At 38.2% G+C, this 21,681-nt stretch overlaps 1 protein-coding gene and 1 long non-coding RNA gene across 2 annotated transcripts in view; one reads left to right on the top strand and one right to left on the bottom strand.

Annotated features, from left to right (window-relative positions):
* Positions 1–1,007: 1,007 nt before the first annotated feature.
* On the top strand, positions 1,008–4,401 carry LOC107728427 (uncharacterized). Its single transcript, XR_001638472.1, has 2 exons — positions 1,008–1,913; positions 3,275–4,401. It is a non-coding gene; the product is annotated as an uncharacterized LOC107728427 (long non-coding RNA).
* Positions 4,402–5,187: 786 nt separating this feature from the next.
* LOC107728426 (growth arrest-specific protein 2-like) overlaps positions 5,188–21,681 on the bottom strand; it is a 31,794-nt gene continuing 15,300 nt past the window's right edge. The window contains exons 4-8 of the mRNA XM_016538587.1: positions 17,765–17,906; positions 14,770–14,833; positions 14,323–14,515; positions 14,083–14,190; positions 5,188–5,976 (exon numbers count right to left, since the gene is read on the bottom strand). Coding sequence (XP_016394073.1) covers positions 5,767–5,976; positions 14,083–14,190; positions 14,323–14,515; positions 14,770–14,833; positions 17,765–17,906 — 717 coding nt within the window. The 3' untranslated portion in view covers positions 5,188–5,766. The remainder of the gene's footprint in view (positions 5,977–14,082; positions 14,191–14,322; positions 14,516–14,769; positions 14,834–17,764; positions 17,907–21,681) is intronic.

A 21,681-nucleotide genomic window follows, 5' to 3' on the forward strand; every position in this document is an offset into this window, starting at 1 on the left:
TCTCGTCAGATCCACTCCGGACCCAGTGCCCAGCCCACCATCTCCCTGCGGTGCGGAGCATCAGCCCGAGCCCACCGATGACGGAGAGCCAATTCCCGCCGTGATCAGCGAGCCAGCGCAAAGCCGAGCGGCAGAGCAAAGGATCGCCGCGGACGTAGAGCTCAACTCGTCAGACCAGGTGCGAGAGCCGGCGACAATGCCCGCCACGAGGGAGAAAGCCGCGGACGGTGTGAGCGCGGAGAGGAGCTCCGCCCCCTGCACCGCGGCTGAGGGTGAGCTGAGTATGGTGCGGCGAAAGTGCCAAACCGAAGAGGAGAGGGCTCCAGTCCCCGAATCCAGTCCAGAGCGTCCTCCAGTGCCCGCGCCTAGAAAGCGCCCTCCAGTACCAGCTCCTCGTAAGCGCCCTCAATTGTCCGCTCCTCCTGAGCGCCATCCTTTTCCCGGGTTCAGCCTAGAGGGGGCTTCTGATCCAGAGTTAAGCCCTGAATGCCCGGAGACTCACAAATGCCCGGCCTCCCACCAGCTCCTGCCTCCTTCACCGCTGTCATCTGGCAGCCCCTCTGCTCGCCCTCAGCCCACCATCATTACGGTGTGAGCTCCGTGGGTCTGCCATCCTCCAGCGTCGCCATAGCTGGAGAATCCCTCACCTCCGTCTCCAGCCTCCGAGGCCCGAACTCCGCCTCCGCCCGTAGACCCAGCAGCTCCACCTCGGCTCCTAGCTCCCTCACCTCCACCGTCACCCGTCGATCCACCAGCTCCACCGGGCTCCCTCGTCCCGCCTTGGTCAGGCGTCGACCCGCCACGACCTTCCTTCGACCTTCCGTCGCCTCGGGACTCCACTCTTCCGGCTCCGCCTCGGGCTCCTCCGCCACCTGCTCCGCCGCCGTTGGTCAGCCCCCTGGAGTCTGTGTCCATTCCTCCTCCATGGCTCCTCCATCCGTCTGCTCCACCGTGGGATGACATTATGGCTGTGGCCTGGGTCCAGCTGGGCTCCTCCTGCTCTATTAGGACAACAAAACAATGATCCTCACATTTTGAGATCCTTTTTAAACCAGTGATTTATGGAATAGTGATTTTAATTTGCACACATGTGATTGCTGGGCCATTTTACTGTCTCTTAGAGGTTTAAGGCAAAGCATAGAGGTGCTAAAGTGGCACGGTAAGTACACATCCTCATTCTGCTGTGTCCACAGACACTCTGCAGCTGAAACACCACGACAGGCATTTGTGTGATGTCAGAATGAGCTGGATTCTCACTGCTGCTGTAATGTCACAGTGCTTGTAGCCATACAGCTCTTTTTTCTGCTAACGTAATGGTGAACATGATAGTGTTTCGTCATTATCATTTACAGAGTCCCATTACATCTGTAGAGTTTAATAGTATTGAAAATCATTATTGTTTTGCAATCATTAGATTTTTTTTAGTAAATTGGCCAGACTCATTATGGCAATGAGAACTTGTTGGGAAAATCTGTTTAGTAAAATATTTATTTTGATTTATGTCAGGTTTTGTCAGATTCACCTGTATGATGTAATGACATGTTAGCATGTTGGCTAGTTGATCAGGGCAGTTATATTTCAGTGTGGATGCGATGAGTTTTAGTTTTTGCACACTCTGTACTCACATTTCCAGCTTGTCTACGGTGCAGCATGATTCTGCACGTGAGCACTGATTAATATCACACACTGGACTAGTTGTTAACTAATGTTTGGATTCATTTCTGAAATGTGCTGTTGCTCCCACTGAATATGGGAACATGTATGGTGTGGCAGCTGTATTTTGTCTGATCTGTGTGTAGATCACCTACAGAGGTATCAAAAACCCAGAAGCCTTGGAGAGGAAAAAGAAGAAACAAGAAGAGACAGAGAAACAGACTATGAACTCTGTACCTTCTGAAGGCGGCGGGCTAAAGGTACATACAGTATTTACATTTTCCACAAATAGAGGACAAATTGGTGTCCTGTTATTATTATTATTATTTATTTAATATTTAATATTTAATATGTAATTAAGATACTTAAGAGTATGTTAAACTACCATCTAGCATGAAAATAGGTTTTTATCAAAAGTCTGTATCAGTTGTCCCACTTCAGAGGTCATGACCTTTGAATTTATCTTTTTCTTTCTTTCTTTTATTATACAAAATGCAGTTATGATTCCATTTTGATGCATGAATCAATAGCACTTCAGAAAAAAAAAATACACTACCGTTCAAATATTTTGGGTCAGTTATTTTTTTTTAAATTTAAAATCAATATTTTTTTTATTCAGCAGGCATGTATGAAATTAACAAAATATTTCAAATAAATAGGTTTTATTAATCAAAGAAGCCTGAAAAAAAAACAATTACAGTTTACACAAAAATATTAAGCAGCACATCTATTTTCAACATATAAGATATGGATAATAATAAGAATATAATATATAACATATAGATTATAATAAATGTTTATAGAGCACTAAATCAGCATGTTAGAAGACTATAATAGACACTGAAGACTATAATATTAAAGTTTTAATTATATTTCACAATATTACTGTTTTTTTAATGAAACAAATGTAGCCTCGGTGAACATAGAAGGCTTATTTCAAAAACACTAAAACATCTTATTTTATTATGTAAAGTATTTTATTGGTTTAATTAAAACAACATATCATAGCTATTAAAAAACTAATAATAATAAACAATCCTACAACCCACCCAACAGAACAAACATTTATATGATATATAATTAGATAGAGTTGAATGTAGGTACAGGTAACAAACTTGCAAACCTCATATAAAATACATAGAAAATATTTCATATAATATTTGGTTTGACCTTCTGAGCCGGACAGCATTTTCTAAAGGTTAAGTTTCTTCTTTCATTGATATTTGATGTTAAAGGGGTCACATGATGCGATTTCAATTTTTCCTTTCTCTTTGGAGTGTTACAAGCTCTTGGTGCATAAAGAAGATCTGTAAAGTTGCAAAGACTAAAGTCTCAAATCCAAACGCCGGCCAAATGTTCACGCAAAGAAAGAAGGCGTAACTTTTATTCTCGCTGTAGTGGGTCGTGACATGTGGTTGCCGCAAGCCCTCCGGAAGCGCCGTTCTCAAGACCACCGGCCTCCGCTCACTCTAGCTCACTCTCGTGTGTGACGCTGTGTTTCGTTGTGAAAGCGAAACTACTTTGTTTCAAACTCATGAAGAGCAGTATGATTACTTTTACATTGCACATGATAAATCCAGATTGTATTTATTTGTATTATTTTCTCTCTCTTTCTCTCCAGTGGCAGGTTGGCTAACACAGGCTGAAGAGAAGATCACTGGTCATTTCCCGCTGACTTGTTCTTTCGGTTCTTATTTTGAAATGTACACTAGCAAGGGGAGTTTGCATAGAGACTAGAATTTTTGTCAAGCTCCCGCACAAAACTTCTAATCCTCCAGGCCTTCTGATTGGCCAGAGTGCATTCAGGCCACACCCCTTTAAATGCCAAGGTGGGCAAGCTATTGGATTTCTGGGATAGTGCTTTTAGCAATTAATGTTTTTTTCCCACAACTTATTCAGTTTATGTTTATGCATCATTTCACACATGCAGCTTTTGTACCAATGTCCTTTCTATTTTTGACATTGATCAAGAACTGAATGTCATTTTAATACACATTTATACAACTGAAAAGCATGTTTTATATTGGATTTTGGATAATTTAATACATATTTAGCCATTTATATTTATGCATCAGTTACCAGTGTGTTTTGGTTGTAAGCTCATAGTGTTTAGCGATTTGTCAGGACTTGAAGTATAATAATAATGAAGAATATTGAAGGATATTATGTCAGTTAGCACTTTCACTGCCTGTTGATTGTATGACTTGCTGTTCTTATGAACCAAATTGAATGTGCATCACTTTATCTTCTCAGACACATTAGTTTCTCACCCTTTCTGAAGGGCTTTGGTTGTCTTAAGTTAAGAAAATCTTAACTTATCACATTAAAACTCAGCATCCATGTGTTGGGCCGTGCAGCAGTGACTGTAGCAGCCTGAGCTATAGTGAACAGTGTGGAATACACTTTATCTCTAGGAACTCTGAGTGAACTCTACATATTGCCTTTGATGCATTTATTTTATGTTATGCTCATGAGTTATTACCTCTGCCTATAGCTACTCACTCAATGCTTGTGACAGGGAAACAGATTTGCACCAAATTATCAAGTGAAATATCTTCCCAGGGTTCATTCAGAATGGATTATTAACATACAGACACTGTATAACAATAATACAATACATCAGAGTTTTGCAATGTTCATGCTTACCAGTAGAGGACAGTGGCACACTTTCAGATCAGGAACTGTTTTAGAACCACAACTGCAAGGAGGCATTGCTTAAATAAAGAGTGTGTTTGATTGAACAGCCAAGTATTTGTTACTATTTGTTGCAAAACTGAAAAATCTCTTTTGTCTTGTAACTGAGGTACTCAAACCTCTTCAGTGCAATACTGTACTGCAAATAACTCGCACAGTGCTCACTTTATTACTGGAAAAAGTCCTTAGAGAGTCTGGTACTTGTTAACTAGAAATCAAGCAGTCAATGCAGATTTGTTGGTTGGACATTCTTGCTATGAATGTGCCATTACACCCAATGCCAAAGGTGCTCTATTGGACTGAGTTATTGTCTGTGGAGACCACTGGATTACACTGAACTCATGATAAGAGTTTCCTGTGCTTGGCTGACTTCAGGAGATCGATTGATGTCCATTCAGACATGTTCTTCTGCCTTGCACTGATGTTGCGATCCAAGTTTTCCAGTCTGGTCATTCTCCTTTGACCTTCTACAGAGCTGCCGCTCACTGAATGCTCTCAGGAGATCAGCAGTTTCTGATATTCAAACCACCATTCCATGATTATAGTCATTTCCATCACATTTCTTCCTATTCTGATGTTTGGCATGAACAGTGTTGGGGAAAGTTACCTTTAAAACTAATGCATTACAATATTGCATTATTTAGTTACTTTTTAGGGAAAGTAATGCATTACGTTACTTTTTGTCACATGGGTTGGGCTTGCTTCTTTATTTTTTTAATAACAAAAAACCCAAAAGCTATATTTTTGGTAACTGTAAAGGCCCTTTCACACCAGACGTGAAATTATTAAGCCTCAGGCTGAAGAAAGTGCCTCTGCACCTCACTCCCAATTTCTCTCAACACAGGGACAGGAGAGCTGCCAATAAATGGGAAAACAACTTATTTGAGAAAGCAACTCAAATATTTCGGTGTAAACTTAAAAGTAATGAGTTACTTTACTAGTTATACTTGAAGAAAGTAATCTGATTATGTAACTCAATTTTACATACTAAGAACATAATAATACCCCATTAAAAAAAATCATTAATACAGTTAATATAAGAAGCGCTAAAAAGAAAAGCCACCAGAAGTGAATACTTAAATTAATCCAGCGATTTCATTCTGTATAGACATGACTGAATGTATTAGGTTATTACGCAATTTATATTTAACCAGTTAAACAAAAAGAGACTTAAAAGAAAAGAAATGAAAGAAACTGGTATACAAGAAAACAGCCTTGTTTCTGGATTCCGGTTCCTCTGTATCTTTGTTATACACAAACTGGCTGATCTACACTATCATGATTTTTCTCTTTAAACACTTGTTAGTTCTAAAAGCCAGTGGAAGTCCTTGTGTCCTTGTGACATCTACAATGGCTGGCCAGTGAGCTGTACTTCAATGTTACATTGAAAGTCATTGTTTTATTCAGAACATTTCTTCTTTACTTCTTGCTTTTGTAGTGGGCCGCCACTACCAGGTAGCTGTCGGGCGCGAGGTCTTTGATGTTGGGAGATTTGCCGGAGATGGGCGAGATCTTGCCTTCTACACGAGATATCTGGAGCATGCGACACGGGTCATGCTTCAGCAAGTAGCTCTCGAACGTCTCCCAGCCTCCGCCAACTCGCACCATCACATGTTTATTATGCAGCATCTAGAGAGACAGAAAAAGACAGATAGACATTTATTGTACGTGAATTTTGATTTTGATTGATTTTGAGCATCTCTGGTTGGATTGCAACCCTCAGGAGGTGAGATGCATGTAGACAGGCCACAGGCATTTGAACTCTTTGACCCCCTTGAAAACTGACGTTTGTTAGCGCCGCAGGATTGCAAGACTGTATGAATGATTGGGACTGCCTGCTTTGCATCTGGATTAATGCATAACTGTATGTCACAAATAGGTTGACAAAGTCTGACGTAACATACTTTTTGTGTAATGGAGGCCAACTAGAATGAGATAACTGCAGGTAAGCATCAAGGCTTGTAGAAGTGATGCTAGGGGATGCACTTCCAAGCACATCCAACTTTGAAGCCAGTTACTGGGCTTAAACCGGAATGTGTAGAACTGATTACAGTGGTGCCGTGACCCGGGTGGATATGAGTGTAATAGAGGCCAGCTGGTACAAGATAGCTGTGCAGGTACAGTAAATCTCACTCTCCTGCAGAGGCATGCTATTGGCTGCGGTCTTTAGCATCCTCGTTAGCACGCCAGACTCCCTGGCTATTGCCAGTTCAAACCCCCTCAGAGTGAACCAAGTGAGCCAAGAGGAAACGATTACATATGCAAGTACATGAACTGTGCATAGTCTTTTTACTAGTAAGACTGTGCGCTTGTAATGAATTGGCTAAGCATTTGCGTCTGCAAAGAGTGTTTCAGGCCTAATTCTGGCATTCGTGAAAGCACATTTGGCAAAAAAAAAAAAAAAGCCTCTGCCATCAAACTCCTTTAACAGCTCCAGCACCATAATCACACCCTTTTATTAGCTATCTGTCACCTGTGGTTCCCACTGTGGAGCTAACTCTAGGCAGAGAGCTGTGCGAGTCGCTGAGAAGAGAGGCTGTATTTCCTGTAAATTATTTTTTCATGTGCCTACATTCCCCAGAGGTCTAAATTCAGGAGTCCACTGCCTTATCCCAACATCTATTATTACCTCAGATTATCCGATCAAGATGGTTTCTACACCGAAAGAATTATTCACATTTATACAGGAAATAAGCCTTTTTTTTTTAAGTTGCTCTAAGCAATTATTTTGTTAATGTTTTACTAGTTTCAGATGGTGTATTCATGGACCACCATAGTCTGTTCACTGACCATCTGATGCATACTGGACAAAATGGCAAGATTTGACTGAAAACCAGAACGTCCAGTTAGGGGTGTGCGATATTTATTGTCCGGATACAATAAACAATCGCCATTTATTGTCTCATATAATTCAAGGTATGAAAGTAAAAAATATCCCTGTATGTTTTTTTTTTTTATATATATATATTTATAAGATATGATATACTTAAGTAATATCACACAAGCAAGAGTGACGTTTTCCTTAATATTAGCGCATGAGCATTGGCTCTCATTTGTCTTCCCGTTTTTTGTTTATTAACAATTACATGCCATAGCTGGTCATCGTGATGGGGCCCCTTGCTTAATGCAGAATAAAACAGATTTTAGGCCACTGGCTCTTTTTTAGCAGCTGTTAAATGGTTCTTTTATGGCATCTCCATGAAAACCTAAGAGTGTAGTATGAAGCTTAGTATTAAATATCTTACTAACCCATAATCACATTGAGATGCGTGTGTGTATGAGGAAATTTGAGGATGATGAGACCTATTTTGCTTTCAATCTAAATGGGGAAAAAAACGTAAAACAACTAATAAATTATATTTGCATGAAGAAAATATGTATGCATATGCATATTGACTATTAATCAATATTCAATACCCCATTTTCAGTAGCATACTGTAATGTAAAAAAATAAATAAATAATCGCCCTAAAATAGGATTAAGTTTCTTTATACAAAACATTTTGAGGTGAAATATGAGCCTGACATTTCTTAGTGAGTTTAATGTTGAATCTTTGGTTTGGATTCATATTTACAACACAATTTTAATGCACAAATAAAATTGGAATTTAAATTTTTTTCTATTTAAAGGCACACAGAGAGCCCCCCCACCCCCACATCACATAATAATAGTTCATCACAGTCCCAATAAAAATTGGCACTGGAGTAATTCTGCTGTGATTCATCCCTCTATTAAAGCCTCCGTCTCTGCAGCCTTGAACACACATGCTGCTAAACAGTCTTTCATAAAGGGTGAGAAATGTCAATGTGATAACACACTGAAACCTTCTCCTGTGGGATAAAGAGCTGAACAAGCCGTAGCCTCCAGACACACGCTCAAAAACAGATCTGTGAGGACAGGAAAAATGAATAAACACTAAACAATAAACAACAACAGAAAAATCGCATACTGTGAGCTGCAGCTCATATTAACCCTTCGGGGGAATGATATTAAAGATTCATAAGGCTCTTAGCAGGCTGACAGAGGGACATTCACAGGTCAGCCTCTCCAGATGGGCATTTGTGTGGCCCTCAGGCACTAGAGCCACAAATATATCAGCAATCAGACTCTACAAGTCACCACAGGACCCCTATATAAACACACCGCAGACACACTTATAAAGCAGCTCAGGTCTGTGATGTTGAAGGTTATCACAAAAAAGTCCCTTAATAGGGAACACACACACACAATCAATTTCTTTCAGGAGCACCAAAGTTCAGCAGGTTAAACGACACAAACTGAAGCATGCAGTGTATTTAAATGAGAACTGGATGAAAACACGGCTTTCTCTATAGTAAACCATCTGGGGAATCTGATGGGTATTTCGACAGGAAGGTCTTTCAAAGACCAACACAAAAGGAATGTGTCCTTGAGACAAATTCATTCGCTTATTTCAGAGAGAAAGCAGATTTGCTTAACCTGGCCTTGGTTGCTGGGCAACACGTTTTAAGGCAGTTGGATTCGTTCTGTCAAAAAATACGCTAAGAAAAGGATTTTAGCAATTTAAGTCATGAGATGGATAGAGAGGAAAAACAGGACCTCTGTGTTTATTTAAATAAACATTTTGTAACCAATTACATGTAAACGCATGTACCATGGTTTAATAATGGTATCGTTGATACACTACGGCTGTGATTCTCTACTGGTTTCCTTCAAGGCCCAGATTTTACACATAAAGAGGCAACCAAACAGTGCCAAAATGATCTTTCGAAAGTCAACAAAAATGTCTTTTAAACCAAACATTATTTATTAATATTACCCAGAACTGCTTGAACAGCAGAAGCGTGACTGAGTTTGAGTGTTTGGTCTGTTGAATATCAATGTCTCTTGAATTTTTCATCCTCTCAGCAGGCAATAATACACAAAACATATATGCGGTTGGCACACCCTGTATTTAACGTGGTCTGATATCTTTACTTTGTGTAGTTTTGTTCATTGTTTTTTGAGAATGAGGGTGTCATGTAACTTGCCCATGTTGACATCTGCCTAATTTGATTTAAAAAGATAAGTCCATTTACAGTTTTTTACGATTGCTTACACACTAAAATTAAACTTTTCCAACAATTAGCAAAACCTTACACTCAAGGAGCAAAACACAAGGCTAGATTTGCACAACTGTAAGCACATTGTCAGCTTCACACTATTTGCAAAACATTACACACAGTGATTTGCAAAACACTAAACACACTTGTATACATCAGACACAGAAGTATATCATGATGTCACTTCCTTGCAATTCCAAAGCACTAACTGTCAAATTACCACACCTATGAGCCAATCTGTTAAACACAGCCATCAGGTGCACAAACACATGATTGCTAAATTGTAGACACACCAATCAGGTTTAAGCAATATAAAAATGCAGCAGGTAGGTTCACCTGCCTTCAACCAAAATGGAAGGAGTCAGAAGAAGAGTGAGGAGGAGAGGAGGAGTACACAGAGGAGGAGAAAGAGGCAGAGGCCGAGGAAGACCTGAAGCAGGAGGAGAACGTGCACAAATTGTTTTTATAAATTTGTGTATAGTTTTGACAAAAGTGTTCCATTTTGCAAATGATCTGAAGTGTTGTGCTACTTTGGTGTAGGGTTGTGTTAATTGTGTGTAGTGTTTTGACAAACCGGGCCCTGTTTTCAAAATTGTGCTTAAGCAATCGTAAAAAACTGTAATTTTCTCTCCTGACTGTTAAATTGCACGGTTTGTTGGTATACCGCGTTTTGTTTTTTTGTAAGGAGTTTTTTGAATGTGACATGCAGTGTGGTGCAGAAACAGTGAAATGTGTAAGTTTCCCTCTATAGGGGGCAGCAGTGATGCAGCATGCTTCATTTCTCAGCAAGAGAGCAATTAAAACCAGCACTGACTAATGGGATTCTCCACAGGCGACTGAATTAATATCAACTGCAGTGGCTTAACATGATGAATCGCTGCAGTCAGTGTTTTAAATGAAAGCCAAGCTCTGACATCTAAACTTGAAAAAAAAAAGGAATGATATTTGTGTAATTATGAGGCCATAAAAGTTGATTGAATCAAATTACTGAGTTCATGGAGAGAGAGCAAAATAGAGATCATATTTAATTTGTCTGCTATGAATGTCTAACGGTGGACATAAATGCATAACAGGACAATTCTGTCATTTTGTCATTTCAAATGTCATCTACAATCAGCATTAAAAATGAAAACATTTTAAACATTTTTTTTTATAAAATTCCAAGTTCCAAACATCCTGAGATTCAAGTTTCATTACAAGCAAGCTCTTAACTCCCAGTGTCATATCCTTGGTAACCAAGAAAAAAAATCAATTTAGATGTTTATTATATATATGTTTATTGCCATTTTCTTAGTAATAATAATAAAATTGATAATCTTAATTTTCTCATTTTTAAAATGAAAGTCTGGGACAAAGGTAAAAACATTTTAATATTTACACTTTTTAAAGGGGTCATAAGATGCTGCTAAAAAGAACATTATTTTGTGTATTTGGTGTAATGAAATGTGTTTGTGCGGTTTAAGGTTCAAAAAAAGCATTATTTTCCACATACTGTACATTATTGTTTCTCCTCTATGCCCCGCCTTTCTGAAACGCGTCGATTTTTACAAAGCTCATCGGTCTGAAAATGTCCTCTTTTGGAAGACCAAACGAAGTATTGTAACAAAGTATTTTGCAACGAAACACAGCGTCTTCGCAACATGGCAACAACAATAAAGTTACGCCTTCTTTCTTTGCGTGAACATTTGGACGGCGTTATGCAAATCTTCCCACATCGTGACGTAGACATGTGGGGGCGTGTTAGAACGAGCCGTTTTAGGTAGACGTGGTTGACTCTTAACTTTTATAAAGAATATCTCTTTGGATTTGAGACTTTAGTCTTTGCAACTTTACAGATCTTCTTTATCCACCAAGAGCTTGTAAGGAAAGGAAAAATTTAAATCGCATCATATAACCCCTTTAAAGGTGACTGTTACAGTGTTACACAAATCAGTACTGAGCAATACAACTTAATTAACTTAATATACTTACTATAGGCTTAAGATTACAGTTTACAGGTTTGGTTTATGGTTAGTTGCTTGCAATCATTTATTATACTGTTATTACTATTGTAAGTACATGTAAAGTGTAACTACTTCACATTAAAATAAGTGTTACCATTTTAATTTGAATGAAAAACTATTAAAGGAATAGTTCAGCCAAAAACATTAAAATTTGCTGAAAATGTACTCACTAATTTACTCAGGCCATCCAAGATGTAGATGAGTTTGTTTCTTCATCAGATTTGGAGAAATGTAGCATTGCATCAGTGTCTCACCAATGGATCCTTTGCAGTGAATGGGTGCCGTCAGAATGAGAGTCCAAACAGCTGATAAAAACATCACAATAATCCACAAGTAATCCACACCACTCCAGTCCATCAGTTAATGTCTTGTGAAGTGAAAATCTGCATGTTTGTAAGAAACAAATCCATCATTAAGATGTTTTTAACTTCAAACAGTTGCTTTCAGTTAAAATATAAGAGTCCTCTATCCATAATATTGCTTCCCCCAGTGAAAAAGTGGTCTGGTCTGAATCAGGAGAGAAATATACACAGATCAAACACAGTTTACAAGCCAAAACAGCTCTAAACAAATATGTGGGTGGATTTTGATGTGAGAGGCCAGAAGTGATAGTTTAAAACAGCTTTTCACTTTTAAAACAGCTATTCACTTAACTTCAAAGATATTAATTGATCAACTGGAGTAGTGTTGTGGATTATTGTGATGATTTTACCAGCTGTTTGGACTGTCATTCTGACGGCACCCATTCACTTCATTGGTAAGCAAGGGACGTAATGCTATTTTTTTCAAATATGTTCAGATGATAGTTTAAACTTTTCACTTTTAAAACAGCTATTCACTTAACTTCAAAGATATTAATTGATCAACTGGAGTAGTGTTGTGGATTATTGTGATGATTTTACCAGCTGTTTGGACTGTCATTCTGACGGCACCCATTCACTTCATTGGTAAGCAAGGGACGTAATGCTATTTTTTTCAAATATGTTCAGATGAAGAAACGAACTCATCTACAGTACATCTAAGATGGGTTGAGGGTGAGTATATTCAGCAAATTTAAATTTTTGAGTAAACTATTCCTTTAATGCAACTTTTCAGACCGACACGAACATTCACATGCCGTCAATGCAATAGTTTTTTTTTTTTCAAGTTGGTCTAGTTAACATACAGCAATTGGTTTAGTGTGGGAATTGTTTTCTTTACAGCCGCCATAGAGTGTTGTGATTTTTCCATTCATTTTCCTTCTGTAGTGCTTTTTTGTCTCTAGTTAAGCTTGCTTACTGAAGACACCAGCACACCGTTATCCAAAAACATATTGAGGTCAGCTGTTATAATAGATATTAGAATTAAATTTTAATTTCTATCTTAAAAAAATAAAAATAAATCCAAAACTCTTAAAATTGTGCCATCAACATTTCACTAAGCATTTACCAGCCAACTCGATTTTTCTAAGACTTGGCCACAATTCTTCATCTCTTATTTATTGAGTGCGAACACTCATTAAACACTCTTTCTAATGAGCTATGAATGATGGGAGTGATGGCATCACTCATGAGAGCAGTCATCAGTGTATTACTGCACAGCTCAGGGTAATAAAACACAACCGAGCACACAGATAACTCAGATCTAAAGCATCTTTTAGTCGTGTGTTGCCAAGTAACAGGTTTCCATGGTGACCAGGCCCATCTCACTAATCAGTCTTTGTCAGTTAGTGGAGTCTGTGCTGTTATGGGATGCCATAACGCCATTTAACAGAATAATGAAAGTGATCACACAGCAGGTAATGCATTTTCACCTGCCTATCTAGAAATAATGTTAAGGGATCCTAGGTGCTTCCTGACACAAAGTAAGCAAAGTAAGCAGCATTGTGGTTCTTCTCATGTCTTCTTTTGGCAAAATTATAAGGCAGCACTGCATTTTACTTTATTGGAATCACTTGTTAGGGATGCTGTTTTTGTGGTGTGCAGATTTGTTGCCTATGAAGAATGTTTCAGATGAGTCACGAAGTTTCCATTTAAAGGATGTTGCATTAAAAATGACTGTAGGACTGTGTCAGCACTATAAAATTCATTCTTTGGCCAAATTTGACATTGTTGCATATACTGTGTCCATTAAGGTGACACATCCACAAAAAGAACTATAAGCAATATCTTTTTTTTTTTCTCCATTGCAGATGAAGGTTTATTAAACAGCCCAGTGTCGTGAAAAAAAAAAATTCCTGTGGGTACAGTTACAAAATGATATTGTGTTGCTTGTAGTTTCATGGCAGTTTAAAAATCCAGTGACTGGCGCTAAATATTGTGTTCAGTTTTGTCCAAAACAGTCATAGAGTTAAACACAGTTTTATTACACTGGTCGTTGTATGTATCATGGTAGATGGAAATGAAATGTCCGGTAAGTGGCACTAAAAGGTTAACGCTCTATTGCATTTGAAATTAGTTTACCACCTACACTAAACTCTACCTTAAACCTAACCGATAGAGCGAGAAAAGCAAACATGAGATAAAAGGTATGTAGAGGAAATGTATGGATATGAAATGTATGTAGAGGAACCTTTTTTCAGACATGAAGGCAGAGTTATGTATTTCCAATGAGCCTGATGTGTAAATATGGCATCTAGCCTGACTACAGTTTGTTATGTGTTTTATACTTACTCTGATGAAAAGCATTTTCTCTCCAACACGGTAACGGCCCTGTGATTGACGCTCTATGCAGAACTTATTTGGGCACTTACAGGGTGGATCTTCAGAAATGTGCTTCACCTGGAACGCGTTGCGTGTAAAATGACAGAAATCGTTAAATTCTCATTATAGAGCAAATAAACATCTGTCAGTCTAAAAGTTAGTGTGTTACAGATGACAAGAGTGATATGTGAGAAAGGAAATGTTTCTCACAGCCTCATCCAGTAGCTTGCCGGTGCTTTTTTTGCTGGAGTTGGTCTTGTTGAATGGAGAGACGGATGGAGAAGCAGATGGAGATTGAGAATTGGAAGTGGGAGGTACGGGTGAGAGCGGAGGTTCAGGTGTCTTCTCTTCCTGTTCGATCTCTTTCTCCAGCTTTATAAGTCCAGGTGGCTCGACCTTATATCTGACACAACAGTGACCATTCACACTTTACATTGTGTTTATATGTACAACAAAATGCTGATTTAAAATAAACAAATAAAAATGTCTCACTATTAAAACAGACCTATGTAGGACTATGTATGGACAATACTTAACAGATAACAGAATACTTCCTGATTGTAACATCGAAACAAGCCATTTACTGTGAAGCTGCTTTACAACAATATATATTGTGAAAAGAACTATATACTGTACATAAACTTGACTAAAATTTACCTGGATGCTATTCTTCCCAGCTCCAGCAGACATAGACAAACCTCTCTTGGCTGTTTGTGTAAAACTAGAAGAACATAAATGCAAAAAACCATTAGACAAAACACAGCTACTGTATCAATCGAAGAACTACAGAAAAACATCAATGTGGTTGAATGATGAACCCAAGAGACTGCAGAATGACACAGAGATGATGAAAGAGTAATTCACTGACAGCTAATGTTCTCAGCAAACAGTGACTGAACAACACATGCTTTTCATATGGCATTGTGGAGCATACAAACTACATTTCCCATGATCCAGTGGAGCCCTGTTGAAAAAACCAGCATATGCAGGTTAGGTATGGTTAGTTTTGAGCTGGTTTAAGCTGGTCCTGAGCAGGAGCTAGTTGCTCAACCAGCTTAGGACCAGCACACTGTATGATCAGCTCATGGCTAGCTTAAACCAGCTGCCATGCTTCAAAACATACCTAACCTGCATATGCTGTTTTGGGGTTTCTTTCAACAGGGAGTTGAGTGATGGCAACACAACACAACATGCATGAAATCTAGCATCTCCACATCAAACCTCAGAACATCCCACCTGAGCATAACGCATCCATGTGTTCATTTAGCTATTTCTAAAGAGGGAAAATGAAGAAAAATGAATAAAGATTCTCTTTCAAAGGTGATTATTTTTCTTTTCAGTAAAAATTTGGTTAAAGGGGTCATATGATGCGATTTCAATTTTTCCTTTCTCTTTGGAGTGTTACAAGCTCTTGGCGCATAAAGAAGATCTGTAAAGTTGCAAAGACTAAAGTCTCAAATCCAAAGAGATATTCTTTATAAAAGTTAAGAGTCAGCCACACATCTTTTAACACCCTTTACACACCATACAGACGTGCTAATATGATGATTAACCAGTTTTTTGGTGTGTAGAACAGATTTACAGCACAACACACCACACGCTTGATGAATCTCTTCTTGCACTGGTTTGCATTTCAAATCTCATGGGCGTCCAAGCAGATTTTTCTGAATATTCAAATGAAAGTGATGTTAGAGCAGCTTTTCTGGCTTGAGTTTCTCACAGATACGTCTACATACAACACATTTCACCACAACTAAAAACACACTCACATGCACTTTCTATTGTGTGTAACTCCAGAGGGAGAGAAACTATTCTTTCTGCATTCAGAAAACTCAGTTGTGCTGCCCTGCTGTACTCCCTAGACGACCCGATCTCGTCTTTCTCTCTCGTTCTTTCTGTTGTTTAAGCAGACTTGTTATTCTCTCCAGCTGTCTTGGACATGTGTTGAAAGCACAGCATAAAGAAGCAGGAGCTGCGCAACAATCTACCTGGAGCCTTCGCTGTTTGTATTCCTGATTCTGACACATGACAGAGAGATGTCTGGCCCTCATACAGATCATACAGCTGTTTACAGCTTTACACAGGAGAAGACTTACTCTCACCATCATAGTTAGTGTCTAGAATACCACAATTCTGAGAAATGCAGGGAAAGAAAAATGTATATAATTTAAATATTATTTTATATTTATATACAATTTTATTTTATTTTTTTAATTTTTGTTCCAGCCAGAGACACATTTCTCCATTTGTAACTGACCCTTTCCAATTTCAGTCAATCATCCTCTCAAGTTTCAATATATTTTTGCATAATGGAGTTTTATGTACAGCAAAACAAACTAATCGTCATCCAAACATATTAGAAGCATTAGAAGTCATGTGACTTTCCATAAATATCCTTCAAATGAATGTGTTTTTGGCCAAATGGAATTTTAGAAAATTTAAAAACTCACTTTTCACACTCACTTATTTAATATGTCTATGAACAATGTCTACCTTGCTTTTGTTCTTAATTTTCGGCTAACAAATTTTTATTATTTCCACTATAATATCAATATCAATAATACTGTAATATCAATTCCACATTTCTGATCTCAAACATTTTAAACAATTTGAAAAAAAAAAAAAGGCAGACAATGTCAAAGCATCATTTTGTGAATCTGAAATGCAAACAAATATTTTTTACACTTTTTGCATAATTTATAAAAAAAAAAACACTAAAAAAACTTTTTTCTTTTCATGTCTCATATTTCAGCCTATGCATGCTTGTCACTTTCCATGTTGATTTGTTACTATCAGAGTGCACTAACTTTTAATAACACTTTATTAGAGAAAAAAAATATTTTTACCATTTCATGAACACACATTTTACTAAGGATGTGAATCTTTGGGTAGACAGCAAATTTATTCAATTCATTATATTAATACAATCCTTTATGCATTAATAGGATTATGTAAATAATCACACAATGTCTCCAATAATTTGCACATACAAGTAATTTAATGTTTAAACATTTTAAAATATTGAATGATACTTTACCGAACTGCAATTCATTGGTTTTAGCATTTTAAACCAATTCTTGATTCAAGGTCAATTCTTGAAGGGGTTACACTCGCATCTGTGTTTGTATAAAGTATTTCTGGCCTAACTCATCTAATCTTTCCAAAATGTAGTTAGCTGCCTTGCTATCCAGTATCAACATAGGCAGCCACTTTCAAAACAAGCAATTCACAATTCAAAAATCCATGTTTCAAGATCAATGAATATGCATCGGCACGATTTGTAATCAATTCACTGAGAAAACAAGTGAATGAATTACATTCACCTAAAAATCACATCTGTCCAAATCCACATGAACTGCAGCATAATCCACCTTTTCGAGCTGATTTGGATGCAGTCTCTCCTAAAGGGCCTAAATTAATTTAATTTTAAATTATAAAATCTGTTGTGTTTTTGTATCTGATGATTGGTGCAGGTCCAACACGCTCTCTCACTGCATTTACTCTAAAAATACAGAACTGCAGTTGTTGCAATAAATCAGGATTTAAGTCCTCTCACTGAGCAACGGATGATTTCATGTGAGTAAAAGACAACGACTGTTTACTCATAACTCTTTGTTGCTGTGTCAGAGCTGGATTTGTTTAAAAGACTCACCAAGCCCATCTGATTCAAACAGACAGGTGTCGTCCACGCCCACCTCTCGACACCATGACAGGAAGTTGGCTGTGTTGTCCCTGGCGAAAAAGGAACCGGACGCAGCACTGGCTCGGCAGGGAATCCTGCGGCTGGGGATCGACTGAAAGAGAGAATTTGCCTGTGTTACTCAGTGCGACTGTAGACAGACATTTGCATTTAAAATGTCTCACATGCAAGAGGAATGTCTCTGAAGAGAAGGGTGGCGAAGTCTAAACACTCCAAACATACTAAGGCCAGAAACATAAAGGGATAGTTCACCCAAAATTTAAATTCTGTCATCCTTTACTCACCCTCATGTCGTTCCAATACTGTTCGACTTCTGTTCATCTGTTCACAAATGACACAAGCATGTTTGACGTTCCATGTTTACCATAACGCTTGGATTAAACAGCTTTGTTCATATGGATTAATGTACTTTTTGAAGTGTCCAAACTGTGGTTGTGTGGACTTTCAATGAATGGGCATAAATGATGAGCGAATATTAAAAAATCGTTATTCGTGTTCCAAAGATGAACAGAAGTCTTATGGGTTTGGAACGGCATGAGGGTGAGTAAATCATGATAAAATATTTGGGTGAACTAAACATTTAATGCAAGTACGCGAATGCAGCTAGGTCAGCGCACATACTTGCAATTGGTTATGAATTGAGTTCCAACACATTCTGCAATGCAATGATACATGAAGTCAATCTTGCATTGCAAGAAGCCAACCAAATGCAAATGTCAAGCGCTGGTGTAATCGGAGGGGTTACATTGGTGCCGTGACCCGGACGGGAGTGAGGTTTAGGGGCGTGAGTGTAACGGGAGGTCAGCTGTGTGGATAAAATTCACTCCCCTGATCTCAAGGCGCGCCCGACTCCCACGCCGGAAATGCTGGTTAGGATCCCGCTTGAGTGAGGCGAGTAAAACCAGAGGGGTTACACTCGCATCTGTGTTTGTATAAAGTATTTCTGGCCTAACTCATCTAACCTTTCCAAAATGTAGTTAGCTGCCTTGCTATCCAGTATCAACATAGGCAGCCACTTTCTAAGCTATACTAATTCAAATGTAACCTGTTATAAGGCGTTAATATGTGCTTTATAAGTGCTAATAAACAACCAATACACTAGTAATATGCATGCTAATAAGCAACTAGTTAATAGTGAGAATTGGTCCCTAAACTATTTCTTCAAAATGCTGTCTAGGAAGCTCGCTAGGTCTTGAAGCAGGGCTCGAGTCTTGCTTAGCATTAATGCACAGTAAACCAGAGAATATGTTCACATGTGAAGACAAAACCACACGGTTGAGGGGGTAAAGGGGACTTTTTGGTTGAAACTGACCAAATAAATCAGGACAGAATGTTACTGGCCATGGATTTGGGAGTTTTAGAGAAGTTTTAGAAATCCCCTTCCCCATCTCTCCCCCTCCGTTTCCGTTCTCACTCAGTTTTCCCTACAATTCAGTACAGTTTTCCTTTCCCACCACAGTTTCTCTTCATGCTTTAGCTGGAAGACGTCACCCACTAACCTTAAAGAAGTACGTGATCTCTTGTTTTCTGTCAGTCTCTCTCTTACTCTCCGTCTCACTCCTTCCCCCAGCAGGGGTCCGGATCGCTTTCCAAGCTTTCATTATTGCATATGCTTTCACAAACACAATCCCCCTTTCTCTAATCAATAATCAATAAGGATGAGCATGACAGATAAATGCATGCATTAGGAGCTGGTGGTGGTCAAATAACACATATGAATCTCAGTGGGAGATTTACCCAGTGTATATTTTCATATAGGACACTGGGAAAGGTTAGATGAGGTCATGCTGAAAGAACGTAGTAGTTGCTGGAATAGATTGTTTTCTCTTGCTTTTTCCAGAACATTCTCAAGCTTCCTCAATGACCAGTTATAAAAGTATTAGTTGCTCTTGTGAAGTAAGGATTGATCACTGGAATGACAAAAAGAACTACAACAAAAACAAAAGCAGCTATTATAATATAAAAGCCTTTCTAGATATGCGTTCCATTTTTGAAAATTTAGACTTAAGCTAATGCTAAAAAGCGAATATTTAAATCTAACATAACACCATAAATGACCCCAGTTAATTTCTTATAATGGTTATAACAGTTATTCTGTTGCTGAAAAACTGAGATGTGTTGCCAATCATTTTGAAATTGTGGGATCCAAATTGAATTGTGAGAAGATCCCCAGCCTTTAAGAGATACTTTACACAAAAATGAAAATTCTCACCATTTAATCACCCTCATGCCATCCCAGATGTTTATGACTTTCTTCCTTCAGAAAAACAAAAACAACTATTTTTAGAAGAAAAAAAAAACATCCATTTGTGTCAATGGGTGCCCAAATGTTGATGGTCCAAAAAGCACATACAGCCATCATGACAGTAATCCATACAACCCCAGTGGATGAATAAATGTCTTCTAAAGCAAAGCAATAGCCGAAAAAAGAAAAGAAAAAGAAAAACCTTTTTAACTATAAACCATCACTTCTGATCAACTGTTGTACACACGTTCAGGAGTTTATGTTAAGGGCATTGCGAGCTTCACAACACGCTTAAATGCTTATTTGACTTCAGAAGACATTGATTCATCCACTGTGGTTGTTTGGATTACTGTTATGATGGCTGTGCACTTTTTGGAGTATCAACATTTGGGCGCCCGTTCACTTGCATTGTATATGGACTGATATGATTGTTTTTTTTTTTTTTAATTAATCTAACATAACACCATAAATGACCCCAGTTAATTTAATAATGGCGCCCGTTCACTTGCATTGTATATGGACTGATATGATTGTTTTTTTTTTTTTAATTATCTTCTTTTTTTTTAATCCTTGTGTTCATCTGAAGAAAGAACGCCATATACATCTGGGATGGCAAAAGGGTGAGTGAATAATGACAGAATTTTATTTTTTTTTGTGGACTATCCCTTTAATACACACACACACAAACCCTCTGTCTTCCTCTCAGAGGTTAGTGGATGTGTTTGATCTTGCGTCTCTGTAGCCTCAGGACTGTGTGATCAATGAACAGCTGAACTCTCTCACTCTTTCTATCCCTGAGGAGTAACAACCTCAAATATTCCTCACATCTGTGCTGTTTTCACACATACACATATAGCGATCAGCCAAACCAGCATGCAGCAGCGCTCTGACGCCTTTATACTGTAACGCCAGTTACTTTGCTTTCCCATTTATTGACTGACAAGGCTCCTGTCCCCATATTGGGAGAAATCGGGAGTACAGAGGCGTTGTGTGCGCTGTGTGACCAAACCAGCATGCAGCAGCGCTCTGACGCCTTTATACTGTACATATGAAAACAGTGGCAACCTTTATTATCTTACAGTATAACCATAAATCCACTGTAATGCTAATAATCATATATTCTTTGCTTTATACAGATAATACAAATTAACCTAAAAAGGGCTTTTCACACTGTAAACTTTGAACCCAGTGTCAGCTAAACCCTTGGGTTTGTTAACCTCAAATAACATTCTTATTTGCATATTTATTAAGTCAATAACTTTGATTAGGTTACAACAGCCTAATTTACATAACTAAAAAGAGTAATAACGGTAATATTTAACCCACTACTTATTTAACTATACAAAAGACGCAATATGGGGCCTTTCTGGGGAATGACTAAAAAGACTTCAGTGAATCTTTTTTATTTATTTATTTTTTTACATAGGTTCATTAAAATGAACAGTCAACAGTGTTGGAGGTAACACATTACAAGTAACGCGAGTTACGTAATCAGATTACTTTTTTCAAGTAATTAGTAAAGTAACGCATTACTTTTTTAATTTACAAGAAAATGTCTGAGTTACTTTGTAACGCCAGTTACTTTGTTTTCCCATTTATTGACTGACAAGTCTCCTGTCCCCAT

Source organism: Sinocyclocheilus rhinocerous, unplaced genomic scaffold (genome assembly GCF_001515625.1).
Source record: "Sinocyclocheilus rhinocerous isolate Xijiao unplaced genomic scaffold, SAMN03320098_v1.1 scaffold126, whole genome shotgun sequence".
NCBI lineage: Eukaryota > Metazoa > Chordata > Actinopteri > Cypriniformes > Cyprinidae > Sinocyclocheilus > Sinocyclocheilus rhinocerous.